Source organism: Phocoena phocoena, chromosome 5 (genome assembly GCF_963924675.1).
Source record: "Phocoena phocoena chromosome 5, mPhoPho1.1, whole genome shotgun sequence".
NCBI lineage: Eukaryota > Metazoa > Chordata > Mammalia > Artiodactyla > Phocoenidae > Phocoena > Phocoena phocoena.
Genome location: NC_089223.1, coordinates 125,288,652 through 125,316,283, shown reverse-complemented (window position 1 = coordinate 125,316,283; position 27,632 = coordinate 125,288,652). Strand labels below are relative to the sequence as shown.

General features: G+C 36.8%; 1 protein-coding gene across 1 annotated transcript; it reads right to left on the bottom strand.

Moving 5' to 3' along the window:
• Positions 1-181: 181 nt before the first annotated feature.
• SLC25A31 (solute carrier family 25 member 31) lies at positions 182-25,763 on the bottom strand. Its single transcript, XM_065877586.1, has 6 exons — positions 25,520-25,763; positions 16,918-17,045; positions 8,111-8,228; positions 5,856-6,010; positions 4,038-4,166; positions 182-382 (listed from the first exon to the last, which is right to left on the bottom strand). The coding sequence occupies exons 1-6, from the start codon at positions 25,761-25,763 to the stop codon at positions 182-184; spliced, it is 975 nt and encodes a 324-aa protein (XP_065733658.1).
• Between the last annotated feature and the right edge of the window lie 1,869 nt (positions 25,764-27,632).

Below are 27,632 nucleotides of genomic sequence, written 5' to 3'. Positions count from 1 at the left end.
AACGGGAGAGGCCACAACAGTGAGAGGCCCGCGTACCGCAAAAAAAAAAAAAAGCCTATGCTTCACTGCGGAATTAGCACTTTAAGAAAATACTGACAGTAATAACACACTATCAAAATGTATACAAATGGCAGCTACGTAATTTGTATGTTTAATAAGTTAACTATATCCATTTTTCAATTTAATCTCCCGATGAACTACCTCCAATATCAATATTAAGGAGGTCTTGAATTTTATCATATAATACCAACACCAAAGCACCCCCTGTACCACGAAGGATATTGGAGAAGGCACCATGAAAAAATGCGCCAATTCCCTCATGTTGGTATATCTTCACAAAGCAGTCTAAAGTTCCTTTATATTGCCGTTCAGCCTCACCGCTCTATACAAAGAAAGACAAAGAGTTTGCCATTATCTTAACATCTTTTATCATAAGACAGATTTAATTTAGCAACAGGGATAGATTAAAATTAACACTGTGTTGAGTAAGTACGTTGAGTTAATGGTCATATATTGAGTATTGTTCCCACTGACTGCAAAATACTCATGCTTTTCAGGCACACTTGAAAAATGGCCACATATTACACTTAACAAATTTTAAAAGATTGGCATCACATACCATGATTTATCCTCTCACCACATTGCAATTAAGAGAGAAATCAAGAACAAAAAAGATAACTAGAAAAATATCACGTTTGGGTATTAAGAAAAACACATCTTAGAAAATACTTAAAACCTAACTAACAACCACAAAACTCAACTAAATTTGTAAGACGCAGCTTGAGTGGTAACTATAACCACCAGAAATAAAGGAAATAATAAACGCAAGAGAAAGCATAAAAAGTCAAAAGTTAGTTATCTGAAATACTTTGACAAATTTCTAGAAACACTGTTTCAGGAAAAACAGGAAAAGGCACCCAAATTATTAGAAGTGGCAAAGGTAACACCTTTGCAGATGACCCAGAGATTAAGAAAGAGCAAGATGATATTATGAACAACTTTATGACAATTATTTTGAAAACACAGAGGAAATAAATTCCTAAAAAGTATAATTTACCAACAGAATATCAAAAAACTTTAGAATATACTAAATTTGTTAAAGAAATTCAATCAGTTGTTATAAATCTTCTCAAAAATTAGAAAACCACGTGTCCAGATGGCTTTATATGTGAGTTCTATTAAAAATTCAATGGAAATTTAATTCCAATCTCACAGAAATTATTCCAAAGAAGAGAAAAAGTGGGGAGACTCCCTAACATATTTTATGAGGCTTGCATAGATAGGCCTGATACCAAAATTAGACTAGGATAACGCAAGAAGGAAAAACATGACAAGCTTATGTCACAGAAACCACGGATACAAAAATCCTGAACAAAACCTAGCAAATCAAACCCAGCAAGGGGTACAAAATACAATACATCATGACCAAGCTGGATTGACCCCAGGCATATGAGAAAAATATGATCATCTCGATAAAGAAAAAAACATGACCACCATTCATGATTAAGAATTACTGGAATCCATGGGCTTCCCTGGTGGGGCACAGTGGTTGAGAGTACGCCTGCCGATGCAGGGGACACGGGTTCGTGCCCCGGTCTGGGAAGATCCCACATGCCGTGGAGCGGCTGGGCCCGTGAGCCATGGCCGCTGAGCCTGCGCGTCCGGAGACTTTGCTCCACAGCGGGAGAGGCCACAGCAGTGAGAGGCCTGCGTACCACACACACACACACACAAAATTACTGGAATCCAAAACAGAAAGGACCAGTCATAATATAATAAAGGATAACTACGAAAAACCCACAGCAAACATTAAACTTTGTAATCTGTAACACTGAAGGCATTCCTGGTAAGACTAGGACCAAAACAAGGTTGCCAGTTATTACTTCTTTAATGTAACACTGAATCAGAGGTCTCAACCAGTGCAGAAAGGCAAGAAAAGGAATAAAAGGCATAAGGACTGATAAGGAAGGGAAAAAAGCCTGCTATTATTTGCAGATTATATCACTCTGTGTGTAAAAACAAAAAAAAAACTTCAAAGGGTGTACATATAGATTAGTGTTTGTAATATGGCTTAATAAAGTTGTGGGATATAAAATCAAAATGCAAAAATTAAAGAATACTGTTATGAATTGTGTCCCCACAAAATTCATATATTGAAGACCTAACCCCAGAACCTCAGACTGTGACTAAATTTGGAGACCGGGTCTTTATAAAAATAATTATGGTTAAATGAGCTCATTAGAGTGGGCCCTAATCCATTATGATAAGCCTTATAAGAAAAGAAACAGAAAAAGGACCATGAGAAGACATAGGGAGAAGGAGGCCATCTACAAGCCAAGGAGAGAGGCCATCAGAAGACACCAACCCTGCTGGACACCTTGACTGACTTTTAACGTCCCAAAGTGTTAGAAAATAAATTTCTGTTGTTTAAGCCACCCAGTCTTTGGTACTATGTTATGGCAGTGGTACGGTTTTATACATATAGCAATGCACACATATATATATAAATCCACACCCACAATTTTTTTTCTGAATTATTTTGACAGTAAGTTACAGGTATCATTGCCCCTTATTTTTAAACATTTCAGTGTGCATTTTCTAAGAATATTTTCTTACATACCCGAAGTACAGTTATCAAAATCAGACAATTTAACATTGATACAGGACCATTTACTTAATCCACAGTCTATTTGCAAATTAATTTTCAAAAGTGTTTCAGTTTATTAAACTAGAGCTAGACATAGATCAAGAGGAAACACAGATATAAAAGGAACAACTTTGGGCTTCCCTGGTGGCGCAGTGGTTGAGAGTCTGCCTGCCGATGCAGGGGACACGGGTTCGCGTCCCGGTCCGGGAAGATCCCACGTGCCGCGGAGGGGCTGGGCCCGTGAGCCATGGCCGCTGAGCCTGCGCGTCCGGAGCCTGTGCTCCGCAACGGGAGAGGCCACAGCAGTGAGAGGCCCGCGTATCGCAAAAAAAAAAAAAAAAAAAAAAAAAAGGAACAACTTTAAGGATAGATGAAGCAATAGGTTAGATATGCTTTACCCTTTCAGGTGGCCCGCTGGGTTCTTCCAGGACCATTTTGTAGAGGATAACTACACCTCACAGCATAGTTTTGAGAATTAAATGAGTTAAAGTGTAAAATGCTTAGGACAGTTCTGACACATAATAAACACAGCTTTCTGGCCTCATTATTTTCACTTGCCCTCATGAAACCTATCATATGGGTATACTGAAATTCTTCTCAAGCCATACCTCTAGGTATGTTTTTTACCCCTATGCTGAGAATGTATTCTTCACTGTCTGGAGAAAAAGCCTATTTACTGAGATTTAGCTCTCTAAGAGGCCATATCTGATCACTTTAAGCACTTGGGTACCCCTCCCCTATTGCATTCCTGGAACCTATGCACATTTCTACTTAAACCATTAACAGTATGCCTTCAATACTATGCTATGAATTTGGGTGCAGGTTCTGCCTTATTTTATTTGTGTCATCAGAGCTTGGTGAATAGGCACTCAATTATTTGTTGAATGAATGAATGTAACAAGTAACAGCAATGGAGATTGACTTTATCAAAATTTTGGTTTGGGCATTTACATTTAGAACATACATCATTATAAACAAGTCTTCATCCTTGGAGTTAAAAATTATTTACTTTTATTAAAATATACTACAACAAATGATTACATATGTCAGTAGCCTATGACTGGGCTTATTCTACTTAATCTAATAATATTCAGTTAGGATAGACACATGCTCATCTAATCCTTGCCATGCCCCTCCACTCTCCAAACAATACATGCTGTAGGAGTAAAAGACATTTCTGTTCTGATAGGAGACATGGAAGAAACTTTGCTGGATGATGGCTGCTTTGGGATAGGAAAGAATACAAGACAGAACACATTATGTATTTATTTTAGTAAGTAAAACAAATGGCCTATGCCTTTCAGCCAAAATGTCTCTAAAATTTTAATAAATTACATCTGAATATCAAATACTGGAAAACTCAATTAAGCTTACAAATAATATAAAATACCTGCATCATCATACATCTTCTAACTGTGTCAAAGAGATAGGAGAGTATTCCACCAGAGCATGTAGTCACAACTTGAGCAATGAAAAAGGAGACAAGAAAAGGAGTTTCCTTTGGTTTTGGTAATAAGCCCTAGAAAAGAAAAATTATCAAGTAACCATCGAAATTTCCAAAATATCTTAAATCATTAAGTCAAAGGATAATTCTTATAAATATATGAAAGAGGGCTCAGTTATACTTAAAATGCAGTAAAAAAAAACAGTTGGATTTAATGTGGTAAGATTAAAATAATAGCGGGAGATCAATAAGAAATGAGAATCCCACACATGGCTATATTTTAAAAGCATATTTGAAAAAGAATAGCATATCTGCTATTACAGGAGATTTGTTATTAATAGCACTGGAAACTAGAGATGGCAGCCAGTGACCAAAAAAGTTCCTTCCTGGTTCTTCCTCATAGAGTTGGAAAAGATGAAAGAATGCCTGTTATTATTAACAGATGATGTTTGATAAGCAGCTTTAAAGCTCTAAGCTAGTGAAGAAACATTCCTAAATTTTACAACTACTACAGGTGATAACAGAGGAAAGCAGAGGGCGATTAAACATAAATTTTTCTGTGATTAAATAAACATATATAAGATCCTGTAATTTCAATTAATCTATTTATCTGTTTAAAAAAATACACTACAAACTAAAAGTATTATGTCCAGACCACAATAAAAATAACATTCAACTATTGATACATTTATACTAATGAGGGAGGGCAGAGATAATATATAAAACTATTATAAAATTTCTCTCAAGTTTTAATCTTATTTAGTAAATAATACTGGGATTAATTTCATTGCTTCTTTTTAGAAGCATTATGATGTAGTGATTAAGAGCACGGGACCTGTGCTTGCCACATAAATAAATGACTTAGCTCTTCCTAGGTTATTTATCTTTAAAATGGGATATATTAAAAGCTATCCTAGAACACTGTGAGGATATAAAGTCCTTAATAAGGTTCTCAAAACTAAGTAATAGCTCAAAAAATGGTAGCCATTATTACAATCTTTCTCTTTCCTACCTTATGAAGTGCTATTTACATCTGAACTGAAAAGGCAAATTGCAGAACAACCTGGAAAATACAATACAAAATCTAACAGTACCCAATAGATCACTGAGCTATAGTAGCATTTATCATATTTAACTAATTAATTATGCCTTGCCTGCTTTCCATTGATGATAGTAAACTGATAATATGCATGTATAAAAGTGATAATAAGGGCTTCCCTGGTGCTGCAGTTGTTGAGAGTCCGCCTGCCGATGAGAGGGATGCGGGTTCGTGCCGCGGAGCGGCTGGGCCCGTGAGCCATGGCCGCTGAGCCTGCGCGTCCGGAGCCTGTGCTCCGCAACGGGAGAGGCCACAACAGTGAGAGGCCCACGTACCGCAAAAAAAAAAAAAAAAAAAAAAAAAAGGATAATAAAATGAATGTAAAATCAGAAAAACTGTTAGAAGATGCCTTCCTATATACCAAAGATCTAATTATGATATAACCTAATCAGCATGTTTTCTATTTGAGTCTTTCGGTGCAAACAGCACAAAAACCTAATGTTTATATTTATGCTTTATATCCAAAGTCAGATCCATAATACAATTGTAATTTAATTAGGTTATGGCAAAGTCATGATTAAACAGAATGCTATAGTATCTCTTATGTCATCATTTATTTTGATTTCTATAATTAAAAGTAAATATACCTGCTGAACATATTACTAATTAGAATAAAAAGAAACAAACAATTTATTTAATATATACTAGTTAAAGTACCAAATTACCTTAACTGTGTCGTAAGTTCCAAAATAAGAGGCTCGGTACACAATGATGCCCTGAACTGAAACACCAAACCCTTGGTATAAACCAACAATTCCATCTGATTTTGCTATTTTCATAATACAGTCACCTAAACCCTTGAATTGTCTCTCTTCAGGACCTAAAATAAAGCCATTTAAAATTTATTAGCAATATTATATCAGATAAACACTTTAATCAAAGTAAATTAAACATTTTACAGATTTAAATTATCTGGAACTAACATTTAGAAATCTTATAACAAAAAAAAGGCACAAGTCAAAATCTTTCCATTCATTTAAAGATAATTAAGATGTCAAGTAGTATCTTAAGATATTTTAACTGAAAATATTAATCTCTTATAAAAGCAATCTAATTCAAGCAATCTTGACTGGCTTAAAACATTTCAATAAAATTATGAGAAGTTACTAGTCAGCATTCAGAAAATACTTAGGCATGCAACACTCTACAACCTGCTTCAGGTGAAGAGCAAAAGGACGGATGAAGCAAAAAGACAAAGCTAAAAACTAGTAACTTTAAGGATCACTGGCATTTTAGATGAGGTGTCATATTTTTCTAATGTTTGCTGGTTTTGTTTTTATTTTCCCTTGACCTAGAACTCCTTGATATTTTACAAATATTATATATAGAATACAATCTTTCAAAATAAACTAAGTTTTCCCAATTTTGAGAGAAAACAAAACTACAGAATTGAAATTAAACCAAGGTACGTATGTTATTTTCAGTTTCTTAACAATAACAAAAAAATTTGGAATGCCAGTTAAACATCATAGATGAAACTCCTATTCCCATCTTTGTTCAAACTGCCACCCCTTCTGAGGCATTTTCTCTAATCACTTATCTAAATTGATGTCACTCTCTTCTCCTAAATTTTTTTCATGGCACTTTTTTGCTGACAGTATATTTTAGCTATTTATTCTTTTTTTTTTACTACTCGTGATCTCCACTAGACTGTAAGGTACATGAACCAGGAGCTCCATGTTTAATATAGGGTGTGTGTACGTGTGTGTCTATTACACATACACAACCTGTACATCAAGCAGGGCCTGGTTCACCTCACGCACTCAATAATACTCATTGAAAGAATCTCTGCTCCCTTAAGAAATTCTATTAAAATAATAATAAAGAAAAAACAGGTTTAAAGCCAAATAAGCAAAAAAGAGTACATGACGAGAATAAAATCCACAAATTTTAGCAAGATGGAAAGGAGGTGGAGGATGGTAACTCACTAAGTGGAGCAGAGAAAGTTGAAACCTAATTTCTTGCAGAGGGAGATATTGTTGAGAAGCGAGCCATTTGATTCCAATAACCACAGAAAGACTTAAAATTAGAGGAATTAAGTACTATTGTGGTGAGAACAAATTAGCATCCGGATGCTCAAAATCCACAACCTCACCCTGAGTAGCCAAGTGACTTACTCCTCTGTCATCCTCAGAACTGAACACAAGGCTCCAACTTGTGTTGCAGTCACATGGGGCCAACTGAGTGACCTCCACAATTACTGAAAATGACTCACACAAAGATACATCATTGTGAATGTCAGATCATCAGAGATATAAGGTAATTAAAAAGAAAAAAAGCCACATAAAAAGGATCAACAGTAAGAGAATGATTTCTTAAGAGCAGTATTAGAAACTAGAATCCAGATTAATGCTTTCAAAATTGTGAAAGAAAATAATTTTAAATCCAGAATTTTACATATGGCAAAATATTAAAAGGATGAAACATAGACATTTTCAGATATGCAAGATCTCAATTTATCTCCTATCCACCCTTCTCAGAAAGCTATCAAAGAACATATCTACCAAAACAAGGGTGTAACAAAAACACAGAAAGATGTGATAAATAAGTAAGGACAGAGGAAAAGGGAATCTCTAGGATGAGAGTTATACACCTAATGTAGAGAGGAGCCACAGTCAAGACAGGAAAGTAAGTGCATGAAGGGATCTAGGGATCTCTCTAAACAAACAAACAAACAAACTGGAAATAAGTTATAAGCAGTCTCTGTGCTTACTCTTTTTGTTATTACAGTATTGGCCTTCCCCTTCCCTCTTTTAAGAGAAAAGAAAAAAGTAGTAATCTTTAGGCTCTATAACTTTATCATTTGGTTGAGAATAAAATTTTTAGATGGAATACAATACTGTTGTTATAAGCATAACTAAAATAGATAATACAGTGTTCAAAACACAAAGAAGAAAGAGTATTTCTAAAAATCCCATACCTTTTCCAATATCAACACCTAATCGGGTTCGGGCAAAATCTAGTGGATATACTACACATAAGGATGTTGCCCCAGCAGCTCCACCAGAAGCCAGGTTTGCCAAAAACCACCTCCAGAACTGAAACATACTAATTAAAACATGGTTATTAAACTATAGAATCTGATTTTTAAATACCCTTGTTTTTATAAGGTTAAAAAGCCAGATTTACAAACTGCTTTTATAAAGTGAACACCTATAATAACGCATATATTATCATGCAAAATACTTCCCTTCATGTCCATGCAGCCTTTATTTCTTACCAGGCGGTCTGGGAGATACAGCTTAGATGCTGACATACTAAAATTCCAAGATATTTTAATGTCCTCCAGCAAAAGTAGCCCAAGTTAGCAAAAGAGGCCACATAAGATATTCTGCTCTTTAGACTGTATAAAGTTTTTTGTTAATAATATATTTTAGTTATGACTAAAATGTTAGGCATCTGTGGAGGCTTTAGTGGTTCCTCTTCTTGGCGGCAGTGGAGAGGGACAGTAATACATCATAATGCCACAATTTCACTTTGTATTTTAGTAGAAATAAATGTAAGTAGTTCAAAAATATAATTATGTTCAAATGCCAACATGTAAATTGGCAGAAGTCAATTATAATGTGGTTGAGTGGCATGTAGGACCTTATTGATCTACTAGTTCACGTGGGCTGTTGAAGTTCTTTTTGATAAACCTTTGAAATGTGCCCTGCTTAAGTCCAATAAACTGCTTTTCAACATCTAGAGCTCACCGGAGAAGAAAGGACTATTTGAATTGGAACTGTCATAGAAAATCTAGGGTACAAGTCCACAGTAACCATTCTAGCTAGTCAAGCTCAGTTTCTTGCTTCTCTAGCTCTTATTTCTAACAATTTTAAGTCTCAGATGCTTTGGAACTCTCAATTTTCTCTTGGCCTGGAATGCCCTTCTTATTTTAATATTTTCTTCCTATCTTTTAAAAACAAAAAGTTATCAAGTTATGCTCTAACTCAAATTCTATTTCTTCCACGAATTCTCTGATCCCCAACCCACCCAAAACTGTATGTAATCATACCCTCTCCCAATAAATACTTCATCTCTCAGAGAATTAAAGGTGAATCATGTGATCAATATGTAAAATGTGTCAACATGTTCCAGATTCTCGTTTTTTTAAAATAGTATTTACAATAACTTTCTACTTTCAATTTATAATTATTTGTGTACCTGTCTTGTCTTCTACAGACTATAAATTTCTTCAGGCCAGAATTATTATTTTTATTTTTACTTGTTGAGATATATTTACACACCATACAGCTCACCCACGTCAAGAATTCAGTTCAATGGACTGTTGGCGTATTCACAGAGCCGTGCAACCATTACCAGTTGCAGAACATTTTCTTCACCCCGAAAGGAACCCTGTACCCACCAGCAGTCACTTCCCATCTTCCCAATTCCCCTGAGCCCTACATAACCATTAAGCTACTTTCTGTCTCTACAGATTTGCCTATTCTGGACATTTCCTATACATGAAATAACACAATATGCAGTCTTTTGTGACTGCCTTCTTTCATATAACATGTTTACAAGGTTCATCCGTGTTGTAGCATGTGTTAGCACTTCATTCCGTTTCACTGGCAAATAATATTTCACAACCACATTTTATTTATCCATTCATCAGTTCATGGACATTTAGGTTGTCTACATTTTTATGAGGCCTAGATTCTTAATTCATTTGCTTATTTCAGAAAGCAAGTCATGGGGCCTTGCCCAGAGTAAGAGTAATGCATTCAATAAATATTTGTTTAATGAAGGGTACTCAGACTCCCATCATGCCTTTTAAGTGAAACTCATAAGTTCTACTGTATAGGTAGCCAGGGTTCCTAATCACACAGAGATTAGACCAGAAGGTTGAATCTCACCCCAGGGTAGCTAATCCATAGTCTAGATTAACCTGGTAGAAAAAGTAGAACTGGGCCATAGTTTAAGTCTTAGGAATTTGACTCCAGAAGTTCTATGCCTGTTATCAGTAAGGACAGAAATGGAAAAGATATTAAATAATTTTTTTTTTAGGTTTCAGTCTACTTTGAGACGGTTGAAACCTATAGATACTCTTCCAATAAAAATCACATATATATAAACATATACTTTTAGTGTAAGTTATTCCTCAAGCATGCATGTATCTCTGGTAAAGAACCTCTCACCATCTGAAAGGTTAGAAGGAATCACTATGATAATAACACTGAACTTAAAAGAAACAAAGAAAATATAGGTAAGTAAAAAAGAGCAATAATGAGAAAACACAGAGCAAACACACACAAAAAGCAGATCATTAGAGACAGAGATAGACTAAGTGACCTGGGAGACAAAGATAAAGAATACAGTTTGATCCCTAGAGCTGTCTTTGGTTCAAATTCCAATGCCAGTGTATCATTGCAAGAAATACCCATTTTTCTTGAAGTAATTTAAGCCTCTGTTTCTTACAAGCAAATAAGCCAAACCAAATATGATATGCAGCACAAAGATTTATAAAGTACATCTTAAATTCTATTTAACCTTTTTTTTTTCCTTCCTAGATAAAAGAAAACAGATCCATGACTTTCTGTGTGAATGATCATATAATTTATTATTCAAATGAGGACCCCTCTGATAGTGAAAGTGGGGCCTATGAAAAAGCAGGCAGGCACAACATGTATAAACAGTATGGCCAAACTACTAATGGGAGGAAGGGGGAGGGTGGAAGGGAGGAAGGAGAGGGAGATAAGAAGTAAGAATCTATGCTGAATGATAATCCTGCAAGTGTTTGTGTAACAAGTCTGTCCCTCCACAATTAAGCCTGAAAATAAAACAGACCCAGGAGAGGTTGTATAGCATAAATGAGTTTTTAATTATAAGTTAGTAATTTCAGATATTACTATACTATAAAAGGAGAGGGCATGAAAAAGAATCAGGCAAGGAGAGGAGAACAAAAGAGTCTAGGGGGTTTGGAGGTAAATAATCCTGTTTATTTGCAACTGCTGACAAATAGATGATAAACAGACTTGATGCCTCCAAGAACAAATACCCTGAGACCAAAGTTCTTTCTAACAGTTTGTCTGGGCATGGAAGAGTGCTGGAAGTTCTAGTCTTCTCTGCTGAGGGTTGTGCTGGTAGCTGCTAAGGAGTGGCAGAGGCATATTTTATGCCCAGTTCATCTAAGAGTCATCTAGTCTAGTCACCTCAGCTGAGAGAGGAATAGAGTGCAGTAGAAAGAACTAAATTTGGGAGTTAGAAAGACATGAACACATGACTAGGGTAAGTGCTTTAAGCTCTGTCTTGCTTTCCTTATCTGTACATTTGGGATAAAAATAAGGATGAGGTAAAAATTCAGTGAAACAGTATATAGTAGGCACATACCTCCCTACCATGGTTATTTTTTTTTAACTTTTTACTTTGAGATAATTGCAGATTCACATGCATCCTAATACATATGGAGTTTATAAACTTTTAACCAATTTCCCCCAATGGTGATATCTAGCATAACTATAGCAGAGGAAATTAACACTGATAAAAATCTACCTTATTCATATTTCACCAGTTACACTTATTTGTGTGTATATTTAGTTCTATGCCATTTTATCATGTGTGCAGATTCATGTAACCACCAATCACCACGGTGAACAGTTCCATGATAAAGACCCCTCATTGCTACCCTTTTATGGCCACCTCCCTCTCTCCTAGCAACCACTATTATAATTTCCATCTCTATAATCTTCTCACCTTAATAATGCTATATACATGAAATCAGAAAACAAATATAATTTTTGAGATTGGCTTCTTTTCACTTAGCATTCAAAGTTGCTGTAGGTATCAAAAGTCTGTTCTTTTTTAAAACTGTGGTAAAATATACGTAAAATTTACTGTTTTAGCCATGTTTAAGTATATAATTCAGCAGCACTAAGTACAATACTGTATAAGCATCATTACTATCTATTTCCAGAACTTTTCATCATGCTAAATATAAACTGTGTACCTATTAAATAATCTTCCTCCCCCCCAGCTCCTGGTAACCTCTATTCTACTTTCTGTCTCTATGAATTTGCCTTTTCTAGGTCCCTAAGGGGATTATACAGTATTTGTTTTATCAAAGCGTTGTTCCTCTTTATTACTGAGTAATCTTCCATGGTGTGATGTACCATAGTTTGTTTAAGCATTCACCTGTTGAAGGAAATCTGGGTTATTCCCAAATTTTTGTCTATAATGAAACAATCTTCTATGAACATTGTATACATTGCTTTTTTTGTGAACAGAAGTTTTTATTCTCTGGGATAAATGCCCTAGAGTTGGACTGTATGATAAGCATATGTTCAGTTTGTAAGAAGCTGTCATACTCTTTTCTAGAGTGGCAATATCATTTTACATTCCCACCAGCAATGTAAGAATGATTCAGCTCCTCTGCGTCCGTGCCAACATCTGGTGTTGTCACCATTTTAGCCATTCTGGTAAGTGTGCAGAGATACCTCACTGTGGTAGATCAACCACTTTTAAATCACATACACTGTACTTGTTTTTTCTACCTTCTCTGCTTCTTTTAAGACCAGGTAAGAAACCAAAAATATTGACTTTTCTTTTTCAGTTCTTTTTTTTTTCCCCACTTTTCTTGGTAGGGGGATGGGAGCAGAGATAGGATACAATTTTGATGTCCAAGGGGAGAAATAAAATGGTCATTAGTATCCAGATTTAGTAAATAATATATATTTAAACATTACACTATTACTTGTGACTGAATACCTTTACATTCTAAATTAGATAGCATGCTCTTTATAGGTATACTAAAAATGTTTTTACCTCAGGCTCTACTAATTTGAAATTTATTACAGAATTTTAGCATGGATCAAAGTTAACTTCAAAACTTTTAGAGCCATGTTATTTACGCTGTTAGGGATAGATGTTAGTAACATAAATTTTCTGGTTAATTCTGGAGTTAATTGCTCCATTTGGCTTAGTCTTATAGGAATTATCTTTTGGGGGAGATGGGGTGGAAAATGTTCAATAAAGAGTTAACTCAGCTGGCCTGTGTTGCCCAAACCCTATACACACTGAAAAGATCTTCAGGACCACCCTTGCTCAAACTCAAAGGTTCCTTTGAGATAACCGTCTGAGCCCTTGGAATATCCTACCTAATTAGAGTGTCTTTATATACCTGAAGCTTTGGGTAACACCAGATAGCTTATACTAACCTTGATTTACGGTGAACACCCCTTTGTATGCTTTGGGCTAAACTATATCATTTTGACCTCTTGAGTGGGTGGGGGCAGCGGCTGGAGGCTGAGTAGCTAAGGTCAGTCACATTACACATGCCTATGAACTGACTCCCCAAAAAGCCTGGCCACCATGTCTCAAATGAGCGACCTATTTGGCAGCACATTCTATGTGTTGTCATACATTATTGCTGGGAGAATTAAGTGCTATCCAGGTGACTCTACAAGGAGAGGACAGCTAGAAGCTTGCACCTAGTTTCTCCTGGATTTTGTCCTATGTGCCTTTTCCCTTTGTTGATTTTAATCTATATCCTTTTGTTGTAATAAACCATTAGTATAACAGCTTTTCTGAGTTCTCTGAGGCCTAGTGAATCGCTGAACATGAAGATGGTCTTGAGGACCCTCTGACATAGGCTCTTAGTCAAGAGAAGTTCCAACTATTAGAGGTGTTACCTAAAGATGACAAACATTTTTCTGAGTGCCTACCATAAAAGCACAGCACTGGGACTTCCCTGGTGGTGCAGTGGTTAAGAATCCGCCTGCCAATGCAGGGGACACAGATTCGAGCCCTGGTCTGGGAAGATCCCACATGCCATGGAGCAACTAAGCCTGTGCACCACAACTACTGAGCCCGCGCTCTAGAGCCTGTGTGCCACAACTACTGAAGCCCACGCACCTAGAGCCCATGCTCCGCAACGAGAAGCCACCGCAATCAGAAGCCTGCGCACCGCAATGAAGAGTAGCCCCCACTCACCGCAACTAGAGAAAGCCCACATGCAGCAACAAAGACCCAACACATCCAAAAATAAATAAATAATATTTAAAAAAATACCAATTACTTAAAAAACAAAAAAGCACAGCACTACTGTAAGCACTTTATGTGTCTTTACACGTTTAGTCTCATCTAAACCTTACTCATCTAAACCTCATGAGGTAGGTATTCTTATGTCCAATTTTCAGATGAGGAAACTAAAGATCAGAGAGGCGATATTCAAAAATTCACACAGCTAAATAAGCTGAGTGCCAGGACCTAAATCCAGATCTTCTGAATCTAAGCGTAAAGAATTTTCTTTGTTACCTTTATACCTCCAACTACGTAAATAGCGCAAAGCACTCAATAAAGGAAATAAAGGGTCTAAAAGGAAATTAATGGAAATAGCAACAAAGAAATGTTCCATAAATAGTTGCTTTTAAAGAATCTGCTAGGACAGCTTGGTTGGTTGGCTGGGGGAAGAGAAAAAGACAAAGGATGAGGGGGTAGAGAGACTTTATAAGGGCGGGTGAGGGGAAGATCTTGACAGTAATGTAGGTGGTCTAGTGTATACGGAGGTAACAAAACAAATGAAGACCAGGACAAATGACACATAGTTCATACAAGTAGGAAATTTTGAAAATGAGATTTTATAACCAAGGGAGTGATTACCCTGAAAAGTAAAAGCACCTTTGTGATAAAAAAAAAGAATTCTTTAACTTTTTTGAAATTAATTTTTATTGGAATATAGTTGCTTTACAAGAGAATTCTCTAAGTTAAATTTATCATTTTCCTGTATTTGACTTGATCTTCCTACACACTTTAATCTCAGCCAAATAGAGCCTCAGTCATAAAGAAGAAACAATTTGCTTCTTTAGGAAATAAATTACTTCAGAATTAGGAAATACACATTTGTTGACTGCTTTTTTTGCTTATCAAAACCAGATTAAATGCTGAATTTTTCTAGTGCAGAACAGGGATTATAAAATGTAAATTATATTAAAATTAATATTTATTCAGAGAAATATTGTGTTGAGATAAAACATCTCTTAGTTATTAAAATTGTGTTAAGAGGTTTAGAGAAACTGGTAAAAGTTAATACAATTCTATGCTTTCCATATGTCATTTCTATAACTTAATACATATTATAGTATGCTAACAGTTACTATGTTTTTTCTCAGGTATTATTAATCTTTTTTTTAAGGTATTTATTTATTTATTATTTTTATTTATTTATTTTGGTGTGCTGGGTCTTCGTTGCGGTGCATGGGCTCTCTGTTGCAGCATGCGGGCTTCTCTAGTTGTGGCGCATGGGCTCTAGAGCACATGAGCTCAGTAGTTGCAGCTCGTGGGCTTCTCTAGTTTTGGTGCACGGGCTCCAGAGTGTGCGGGCTCAGCAGCTGCAGTGCGTGGTCTCTTTAGTTGTGGTGCGTGGGCTCCAGAGCAGGTAGGCTCAGTAGTTGTGGCGTACAGGCTTCTCTCTAGTTGTGTTGCACGGGCTCAGTTGCCCTGTGGCATGTGGGATCTTAGTTCTCCAACCAGGGATTGAACCCATGTCTCCCACATTGGAAGGCAGATTCTTAACCACTGCCACCACCAGGGAAGTCCCTAACAGTTACTATGTTTTAACTATTATTTTTTTCCACCATTTGAGCACCTCCTCTCCAAATAAAACCCCACAGGTAATGAATGGATAAAGAAGATGTGGTACATATATACAGTGGAATACTATTCAGTCATAAAAAAGAATGAAATAATGCCATTTGCAGAAAGATGGACTAGAGATCATCATTCTAAGTGAAGTAACTCAGAAAGAGAAAGACAAATACCATATGATATCACTTATATGTGGAATCTAAAATATGACAGAAATGGACCTATCTATGAAACAGAAACAGACTCACAAACATAGAGAACAGACTTGTGGTTGCCAAGGGGGATGGGGGTGGGGGAGGAAGGAGGGAGAGGCTGGGGTTAGCAGATGTAAGCTGTTTTATAGAAAACAGATAAACAACAAGGTCCTACTGTATAGCACAGGGAACCACATTCAATATCCTGGAATAACCATAATGGAAAAGTATATTAAAAAAGAATATATATATATATACAAATATGTATAACTGAATTGCTTTGTCGTACAGCAGAAACTAACCAACACTGTATTGATAAATCAACTATACTTCAACTGAAAAAAAACCCTCAAGTAAGACAAATCCAACTACTTCTTACCTGTTTTTCCTAAAAATAAAACTACCATATGACCCAGCAATTCTACTCCTGGGTGTATATCCAAAAAAATACAAAAACATTAACTCGAAAAGATACATGCGCCCCAATGTTCAAAGCAGCATTATTTACAATTGCCAAGGTATAGAAGCAATCTAAGTGTCCATCAACAGATGAATGGATAAACAAGATGTGGTATACATAAACAATGGAATACTATTGTGCTATAAAAAAGAATGAAATTTTGCCATTTGCAGTAACATGGATGGACTTTGAGGGCATTATGCTAAGTGAAATAAGTCAGAGAAAGACAAATACTGTATGATATCACTTATATGTGGAATCTATAAAATACAACAAACTAATGAATAAAACAGAAGAGAAGCAACTCACAGATATAGAGAACAAACTAGTGGTTACCAGTGGGGAGAGGGAAGGGGGAGGAGCAGACAGGGATGGCGGAAAAAAGGGGTTACTATGAGACAATATGAAATCATGTGTGTAAAACTTTTGAAAATTGCAAAGTATTATATAATTTAAAGAATCTTTCATTCAATTAAAAAATAACAAAATAAAATAAACAATAATTACCTGTTTTTCTTTATTAACTCCAGACATGAACAGTTGTTTGTATTTGTCTTTGAAAGCAAAGTTTAGAGCTTGTGTTGGAAAATACCGGATAACATTTGCCAAACTGCCACGCCAATAACTGAAGAAACCTACAAAAGAAAATATAAACTTGTATTATTATTAAATAATTTGCATAGTTTTAACAAACTTAGCTGTTCGAACTATCTAAAACATCTTTTCTCATGAGAAAAAAAATAAAGTTTACATGTGTCTCCAACTGAAGAAAAAAGGCAGTGTTAACTCCACGTACCCCATTTCAATTTTGTTAATTTCCAATAGGAAGCCTTGAATGCCTAAAAACCTATGGAAAGCATTACCGGTTGAATATAGGGCTCTTTAGTAGTAGAAAAACAGAGCTTACTAGTATTTGTCAGAGAAGCTAGTAATCCTTAGCCTCATTTCCAAATCATAAAATACAATTCCTATGATGACAAGGCTGTTGGAACAAAACTGTTTTGTATCTACACTCCTGAGAATGAGAAAGGGATAAAAGAGTCTTATCTTTATATTTTAAAACCTAGCCAAAAAAGAATCAATTTACAATTCAAGGCAGTCTCCAGAGGCTAGATGGAGAGATAGTAGGAAACTTTCAAGGTCAATAATCTTCCCACTTCAAATCTCCATGGAATGACCAAACTTTATAATTCAGTCACTGTGTTACCCTGATAATTCAAAACTGCCTTTATAATCCATAGCTGCCCTGGAATACAACAGGCTAGCCCTTCAGGACCCATAGTTGTTTTTACAGATGGTTTGACTCTGCTACTCTGAATAGGATACCTCTAGTCCCAGCTGGGAGAATAGGATACCCAGAATCAGTCTTCTAAAGATAAAAATACAAATGAAGATAATCTCAGTTGACTGGGCCCGGTGCTCAGAAACTGAAAGTTAGATTAGATAAACACACAAAGGGAAAGATATTTATTTGTTAAATAACTATACTTTGTGGGAAAAAACACTGAATATTGGTGATCCCAAGCTAAATATAAAGCAGTTGCACAAAGACAATTAGGAAGTATATTAATAGCAAGAAATCTTCTCAGTCCTCATAGCTGATTCAGTTACAAGGCATTCAGTTGTAGGCATAAATTACTAGGGCATTTAACACATAATCGTAATAGCTACAACTTCTTGAGCAATTAATATGTGCCAGGCACTGGCAAACGCTTTATATATTTCATTTCATCACCACACTATGCTTATGACATACGTTCTCCTATAATACCCATTTTATACATGCATAAACTGAAACTTTTATAAGTTTAGAAACTATAACCAGGATTTTGAATCAAGGCTTCTGTCTGTCTCCAAAGCTCTACTTCAGCTTTGGGTTTCTGGAGAAACAAATCTTAGAGAACTCCTAAAATTATTAAAGTACGGTAAATAAAGCTCTATTTTTTAAAAAATGGAAAATGATTACTGTAAAAATTTTTGAGGCAATATTAACAAAACAATAATACTAATTTCTAGGAACTGCTTTTTATTCATTTAATTCTCATAATCACCCATGATGTAGGTACTATTAGTCTCTCCATTTTAAATATGAAGAACTGAGTTAAAAACAACTTCTACGGCTGAGAAAAGTTAGTTAAGTAACTTGCCCAGTGTCACCTAGTCAGAAAACTGTAGACCTGGATTCAAACTCAAGCTATCTGGCTCAATAATTCAGTCTCTTAACTATAATACTTTTCCATAAATAATTTAATCATACAAATATTTTCTGTACTAAGAAAGGTTAATAATTTTTCTTTAATGGAAGCAAAATAAAAATCTTAAAACATGAGAAATATAAGCAAATTATAAAGGAATATTTCTTGCTAGTTATGGCCACATTGAATTACTGAGGGAAGTTGGTGAATCTAACTTTTGGAGGTATTTTTAGAGATTTTTAAGTTCTTCATAGTTAATAAAAAACATTTAATAACATAGTTAAGCATTTTTATTTTCTGAGGTCAGACCTGTGTAAGAGAAATGTTGAAAGTAAAATGTGACGGTGTAAATGATACTGAAGAATAAGGTTTGATTTTCTAGACCATGTTTTATAGTAACACAACAGACTACTTGCAGAGGATCTTAAAAGGATAAAGAAGAACATACTGGCTGAAGAACTACAATCTGATCAAATGGGATTTAAGTTGAAACCATCATTTGTTTAAAAAAAAAAACAAAGTAATAAACTGAGTTTAAAAAAGTGCCATGGGGCTTCCCTGGTGGAGCAGTGGTTGAGAGTCCGCCTGCCGATGCAGGGGACACGGGTTTCTGCCCCGGTCCGGGAGGATCCCACATGCCACGGAGCGGCTAGGCCCATGAGCCATGGCCGCTTGGCCTGTGAGTCCGGAGCCTGTGCTCCGCAACGGGAGAGGCCACAACAGTGAGAGGCCCGCGTACCGCAAAAAAAAAAGGTCATGTATCAAAAATGTATTAGAATTCCCATTTTATACATGGCTCTTATTTATTAATAGTCATTCTGGAAATGGTTGATTCAGCTAGATGGTATTGAGATATTATAGGTTTCAGATTATGAGTTATTAGTTATAATTATGATTATAGTACTGAATTAATATTTATTTCACAAAAAGTATCATATAAATATAAGAATAGTATAAAGGTTTGTAACTTTGGCTAATGTACTGAATATAAATGGAAGATTCTGATGACAAAGACATCTGCAAATTAACGAGACCATGACAGAGTGACAGATTTATGACTAAAGGGGTTTGCTAGCATTGACAGAAGAACGTATTCCTTTTAGCAAAATTGTATTTGCATGAAAAAACCTAGAGGATTCATCAAAACAACTGTCAATGTCTCAATGAAAAATCTAGAAATAAAAAAATCCCTAGAAGTATAATAGCGGCAGCTCTTATATATATGAAAAAGTATCTCACACACATAAAATACTTTTGCATGTATTTCTCAGGATTCATGGATTCCCTGGAGCTACAGATATCAGGTTAAAAACCCCTGCTTTAAACTCTTTTTCCACAGATCATACTTAAAAAACTTATTCCCTTCTTTGCATCTCACTGCTGTACCATGCTTTTAGGAGCTCCAATGTCCTTAGTAGGAGTGCAAAGAGGAGGAACCTCAAAGTGGAACTCTGAATGCATCTTCTATAGAAATATTTCTGGGGACCAGGTTTCAAGGTTTAATTCACATGTACTCTAAGTACACTGTGTACTATGTAGGTTCTTCAGATAGATTACAAAAATCTACTCTACATGTAATGCAAATTTATCCCAAATACATTCATTTACAAATGAACATGAGGAATACATGTTTCTAAATTTAGGAATGTATTCAAAATGACTAAAGAGTTAAAATTTATTGAGCACTAACTATGCAATAGATACGTGGCTGAGTATTTTACAGGCATTATCTTGTTTAACCGTCGCAACTACCATATGAGGTAGGTAATATTTTTACACCTTGTATAGAACTGAGAAAATTGAGGTTGAGAGAGGTTAAATAAAAATTGTTCAAGGGGCTTCCCTGGTGGCGCAGTGGTCGAGAGTCCACCTGCCGATGCAGGGGACACGGGTTCGTGCTCCGGTCTGGGAAGATCCCACATGCCGCGGAGGGGCTGGGCCCGTGAGCTATGGCCGCTTGGCCTGCGGGTCCGGAGCCTGTGCTCCGCAAAGGGAGAGGCCACAACAGTGAGAGGCCCACGTAATGGAAAAAAAAAAAAAAAAAAAATTGTTCAAGGTTACAAGGTAAGGGAAAGGTTGGGACTTAACTCCAGAATTTTCTAGATCTATCTGACTCCAGACCTAGAGCTATTAAATCTCTATTGCCTCTAGATAAAAATCCATTTTGGATAAAAAAAATCCATTTGGATATTCTGTGGTCAGAATAAAACAAGGGAAAAGCAAGTGTGATGCAAATGTAGCAGTATTTGACTCTCTAGTTACACAGAACAAAAGGACAGTTTCCTAATATATAATCACAAAACTGACAGAGACAAACATAGGGGTTGTGGTATATTTCTCTGCTAATAACAGAACATCTAAGTTTTTTTTTTTACTTAATTGCTAAGTAAAAATAATCTCTTCAAAATTTAAGGGTGAGAAAAACCTACTCTGAACTTAATTCTGAGAAAATAATTAAGAATACAGAACTGATGGGAAAATGGGAAAAAGTTACTGGGCCATTTACTGTCCACTTACTAGCCAAGAATGGAAATGCTAGGCATGTTTGGGTATACAGTTGACCCTTGAACAACGTTAAGGGTTAGGGTGCTGATTATCCATGCAGTCAAAAATCCAAGTAATAACTTGTAGTCAGCCCTCCCTATATGTGGTTCTTCCATAACCACGGCTCTGCAACCATGGATTCAACCAACCAGGGATCAAGTACTGTAGTATTTGCTACTGGAGAAAAAAAAATCCATGTGTAAGTGGACCCACACAGTTCAAACCCGTGTTGTTCAAGGGTCAACTGTATATTCTAGACTAGCAGGTTCCAACATGCTTTGACAGTCTGCCTATCAGTTAAAAAAAGTAATCATGACTCTCAAATATGTACATACTTAAAAAAGTAAATAATATACCTTTGCTACTATACTACCCTGTTATGTACATTTGTAAAACTATTTCAAAAGAGAAATGAAAGAATGAGTTAAAGATTCTTCATATACACAGCACTGTAAATCAACTATACTCCAATAAAAATTAAAAAAAAAAAGATTCTTCATTTAAAAACATTTATTTGGTACCAAGTGCGTAGGAACAAAGTTCTTGGTCTTATGGAGCTTACATTTTGAGAAAGACAGACAATGAACAAATAAATATGTTCAAGAAAAAAATAGTATATGTAGTTGGAGAATGAGGAAGGGCTATTTAGATAGGATGGTCGGGAAAAACTTTTAGATATTAGGGCACAACTGAGCATTTGTTTTAATAGTTAAAAAACAGTATTTTCAGATATCTTGCTAATCATGATGTTTTCATACTATCATCTGCTATTATCTCAAGGCACCCTTAGGATGAGGTCCATTCTTAAAAATAGTGTATGTGAATCTATATTTCAAATAGTATTCTTGACAATTTCAAATATTCAAATAGTCTTCTTATCTCTATAAATCCATTTAATTGAGCAAACATAAACTATAATATGTTCATTATACAATAATTGAGTAAGGGTACCTGTTATCCCCTTTACCCTGTGTAACTCCTACTCTTTTTTTCAGGATACCTTAGCATCCTGTGATATATAACTGACATTTGGGCAACCATAGGTGCCAGTGCCAATTCATTTGCTAAATATCAGTAAAGTTTATGTTCCCATTTTATTTAGATAACACATATACCTAACATTTTCTTTCCATACCCCAAAATATCATCTTCAAGATATAAAAACCTCCCTGCTTTAGCCTTCAGGAAAATATGTTTGGAAAAGTTCAGATTAAAGACAGCTGATGAATTCATGGCCAGGAATACCTAAAAGAGAAAAGAGTTCTGGTAGGCTCTTAAACATGAGATTTAGAGATAACATCTTTAAAAGCCTATGTTACAATATATTAAATAAAACGATTATATTAATTAAAATATATTTACCGATGCATAGCTTGCTCAGTGAAAAAAATCACAGCACAGACACCAAAATGTTAACTGTGGTGATGTTAGCAGTGCTTTTTAAAAACTTTTTGTTTCTCTATATTTTTCAATTTTCTATAGTAAACATGCATTATTTGTGTAATACAGGTTTAAAAAGTACTAAATAAAAGTACACATACAAAGTTGGAAGGTCATAATACCAACTAAAGAATAGAATAAATTTTTTAAAAAGCATTAGTCAGGATAAATCCAGAAGCTTTCATAAGCCAAGGAAAGCTTATAAAAAGTATCAAAGACACCCAAGGAGGTGTTTAAAGCTATGTTCAGAGGAAGAACGAAGAGCTCTCTCCTTGAGGTGTAAAGAAAGAGATAAGGTAAGAAGATAGTGAGAGAGCATCTAGTTGTGCCTTCTGAATTCATTGTCTCTTATGCTTATTCCATATTGCCTAAAGAAAGGAAAAGTTATCAGTAAAACTCGAGCAAACAGGAAAAACAAGAGAAACTTCAGAACACTGAGAATGTAATGTATCTTGACTTTCACAAAAGAGACAGAAGGTAAATTCCAGAAAATAACAGCCTCAGAATATGATTGCCTAGTAAAGTTCCATAATGATTTAGCACAGTGATTCTCAGCGCTACCAGGTTCAAGTCTTCTATACATAATAAATATTTTACAATGTTTCCTTCACTATCTAGAAGTAGAATTCAAAGACAATGACCTCTTCACTAGTTCAAAAAAATCAATATAATGCCCTTTCTGCTATATACAAAGAGAAAATAAGAGTTTATAATAAAATATATATATTAGTAAATCGGTGAGGCGTGATCACATCATAGACACAACAATCCAATGCTTGCTTCTATTTATAATGAATCAGTTGTGCTTAAGACACACGTTGACATTTGGAAAAAAGGGCTTAATAAATATATCTATACAATCATCATGAATTCAATAGTTTAAAATGCAGATGATATAAGTAGTGACTAAATATCACACACAGAACTGCTAACATGAGTTTTCACAGTGATGAACAACTCTCAGTAAAATTCTGAATAAAACAAAGTATAATCTTTCCTCTACTTACAAGATAGCTGCATTACTAGCATCACTGTGTGATTCTGCCCCAAACAGTTTGTGTTTATAGGTAAATAGGAGTTCGTTTCTAGGCTTAGATAATCATAAACAGGTTTTACTGCTACGTGAATGTCCAGTGGGAGATCTGAGTCATGAGGTTGCAGGGCAAGTCTTTGTTGTGTAGGACTGGCCATGTACAGCAGCAGCGGGATGTTTAGCAGCCCTGGATTTTGCCTTTCATATCATTGCAATTAAGGATTACTCCCCTCTATCTTTGTGTTAAACAAAAAATTCCTCACAAGTTTCCAAAAATGCCCCTAGATGGCAATATTATCCCTGTTTTGAATTACTAATCTTTTAGCATAGCATATACCATGGTGTACTCATAACAAGGCCTTGTATATACTAGAAAACATTTTCTTAAAATTCTGCTTAAAGAAAGCTGGAACCAGAATACTATTCATAATAGTCTCAATTTACAAGAGCCATACGGAATAAATTTAGGTTTAAATACTACAAGAAACATTTAAAATATCAAACGATTTAGCACTGGTCAGCACAATCTATCCAGAATATTTAACTTTACCTGACTGTATATTTAAAGCAGATTAGCAAATAATAAAGAGGCTCCTACTTCTCCGAAGAGGAATGGGAAGCTTGCTCTGATAAAATGGTAGTGAGAAGATGTGAACTCACTTACCATTAAAGATCTAAACTCAGCTCCCAGATGGGCACTTTAAATCCACAGTTTAGATGATGCCTTAACAGTCTACCCTCAACCTGAAATACTCTGCTTGCACGATCCTAGCTCCCTGACCAGGGACTGAACCCGTGCCCCCTGCAGTGGAAGTGAGAAGTCTTAACCAATGGACCACCAGGGGTTCCCAGGAATCCTTTTTTATGGGAGGAAGAGTAACCTGCCCTAGACTTAGGAGTGAAAGAAAGGACTGCACTGGAGTTGAAGCCACTACACTTCTTGTTCAGAATACACAATAAATAGACCTCTTTCCTTTTTAGAGTTCATATAGAGGTTTCAATTGAATCCAACTATATCAGAAAATTTCTGATCAATTTATCCACTTAGCTAACTTAAGGAGCCGTTCAGTAAGAAAAGGGCATTGAATGATTAATAAAGCATTTTCATTATCTATTCCTTGAAATCATTTCAATATTAATGGAAAAGAACCAAAATATCAAAACTTTATGTAAAAACAGAGCCTGACGCAAAAAAATTAATACTGATCCCGCCTTTACTTAAAAGTTTTGTACCTTGCTCATCATGGGTTTTTCGCATTAATTTCGATTTTTAAAAATACTGCATTAAAATATTATTTGTTTCTACTACTGAGTTTTTTTTTTTTGGCGTCCCCCTAAAATTTGGGCATACGTGAGTGCCTCCTTGGTCTCAGCCCTGATCTTTAGTAGTTCTTGAGAATAAACCAGAAGCTCTTTTCACTGAATACGTACTAGATACTGAGAGGCCCCAATGCTTCCATATTTGGAATACTTCTCTTAAACGTATTATTTCAACAAATGTTTAAGCAACTTAAAGCACCTATTAACATACAGCCAAGGGCCTGATGGCATCTACCCCAATACGGGGAAGTCAACCATTTTCCTCCTGAGCCAGCCACAGGTGCACGGAAGTGCAGAGCCTCCTGCGAAGGAGAAATTTAGAGAAAGAGAAGGTGGTGGTCTCCCCTGTCCCAGGACTGGTCACGTGTAGGCCTTCTTGGTCCTGGGAAACCAGAGCCTCTCAGACCGGTGAAGAAATTGAATTATCGAAGTCAAGGAAAACAAACTCATCACCGACACACACACACACACACACGGCCGTGGCGCCCGCAAGCTTCCCCGCCCGACCCACCCACCGCTTTTCTGGAAAGCTGACCCGGCGCGGGGAGAGGCTGGCGCGGCGTCCTCGCGTACACACCCTGTTCACGGGGAATCCGCACCAGGCAGTCCACGAGGCCTTTGTACTGGGCCTCGGGGCTGATCTGCTTGGACGACGCCTGCACCTGCAGCAGCAGCTTTACCCGCTCGATGGGCGCCACCGTCGTCTTGGACACGGCCGCCGCCACCCCGCCCGCCAGCAGGTCCTTCCCAAAGGATGCGGCGTCAAAGAGCTGCTTCTCCGCTTTCTTCTCCAGCTTCTTCTTCGGAGGTACATGCTGCATGGTGGGACGATGGACGTAAAATCGGGCAGCAGAAGCTCAAAATGAGAGCGGGAGAGACGGACGAAGGGAAGCCAAAAACCGCTTCAGCGTCGTCCCGGCTGGAAAGCGGCGCTCAGCACGCCGGGAAACCAGCGCGCCGGGGGCGCGGAGCTGCGCAGGCGCCTCCAACCGCCTTCCGCCACCCGGCGCCGGACACGTGACTCCCGACACGTGGCTACTCCGCGTGGTGCAAGTCTCTTAAAGTGTCTTGTCAAGTGTTGGTGCGGGGCTGTCCTTGCGGCAGGCAGGGCTAGGAGGCCGGTGGGTTCTGACCCAGGAAGGTGCGGGAACGGTCGCGGGAAAACCAGTTCTGTATAAGGAAATTTAGTAGCCCAAACCGGGACAGAGCAATAAACAAACTGTGTGGGATTAACCGAGTTTAGTTTTAGTTCCCAGAGTAACCCTTAGGCCAGGTACTGGGACGCCGCCTGTTAAGAACCCTGCGGCAGAGCAGGGGGTGAGCAGCGGGCTATCCAGCGGTGCTTCATCTGCCGCTCCCCATCGCTGGAAGTACCGCCTGAACCATCGCTGGCCTTACTGCCTGAACCATCCCCAGCTTCCCTGTCCTCGGAGAAATTGTCTTGCATGAAACTGGGCCTTGGTGCCAAAAAGGTTGAGGACCACTGCCTTACACCTTCTGTTAGAAATTGCTTTAATTTCTGCTCGTCTAATTTAGCAGGGGTCGTTTGTCTAGTCACTGTCTGGTTTTACTGACTGCACCCCATAACACAAGATGTTCCTCTTTCTCCTGTATTTTATTTAAATTGGTAATTCTGTATAGAGCAGTGGTGCTCAAGCCGGACTGCACACTCAAAGGTGGGGAGTGGGGGAGTGTTTAGTCTAACTGATGATTGGCTTAGGTCCTGTTAAATCGGGATATCTAGAAGTGTGCCCTGGTGTCTGTATTTGAATTCCCCAGGTAATTCTTTTTTTTTTAGATTTTTTTTTTTTAAGCCTTGTATTTTCTTTAATTCCTTTTTTAGAAATAATTAAATTTTGGCTGCATTGGGTCTTCGTTGCTGCCCATGGGCTTCCTATTGTTGCGGAGCATGGGCTCGAGGCACCTGGGCTTCAGTAGTTGTGGCACTTGGGCTCAGTAGTTGTGGCTCATGGGCTCTCGAGCACAGGCTCAGTAGTTGTGGTACACAGGGTTAGTTGCTCCACGGCACGTGGGATCTTCCCAGACCAAGGCTTGAACCTGTGTCCCCTGCATTGGCAGGCGGATTCTTAACCATTGCGCCACCGGGGAAGTCCTCCCCGGGTAATTCTAATGTGCAGGGCTGAGAATCAATGACCTGTTTGAGGACAGTGGTCCACAAACTTTGATTTTAGGATATCTTTTCACTCTTAACATTGAAGACCACAAAGAAGCTTCTGTTTTGGTGTTGACATTAACTATTTCAGAAATTGAAACAGAAAAGTTTAAAAATCAACTCATTTAAAGTAACAATAGTAAACCCCTACATAAGAAACATTTTAAAATAAAAAATAACTATTTTCAAGCAATAAAACGTAGTGGGAACAGCCTTGTTTTATATTTTTGAAAGTCTTTTTAAATGTCTGGCTTAATAAAAGACAGCTGGATTTACATAGCTGCTTTTGCATTCCATTTGCTGCAATATCACACAACATGTAGCTGGTGGAGAACTCCACTGTACGCTAATGAGTGAGAGGCAAATAATGTCTTAGTATTATTAATAAAATATATTCCTGATTCATCTTTACAGCTTGTTTGATGGTTTCTAATAAAGGAAGATTCCATCTTATCATCTCTTACTCTGTAGGACTTGCAGTTTTGAAACACATCTATAAAATGTGAGATGAGTTACT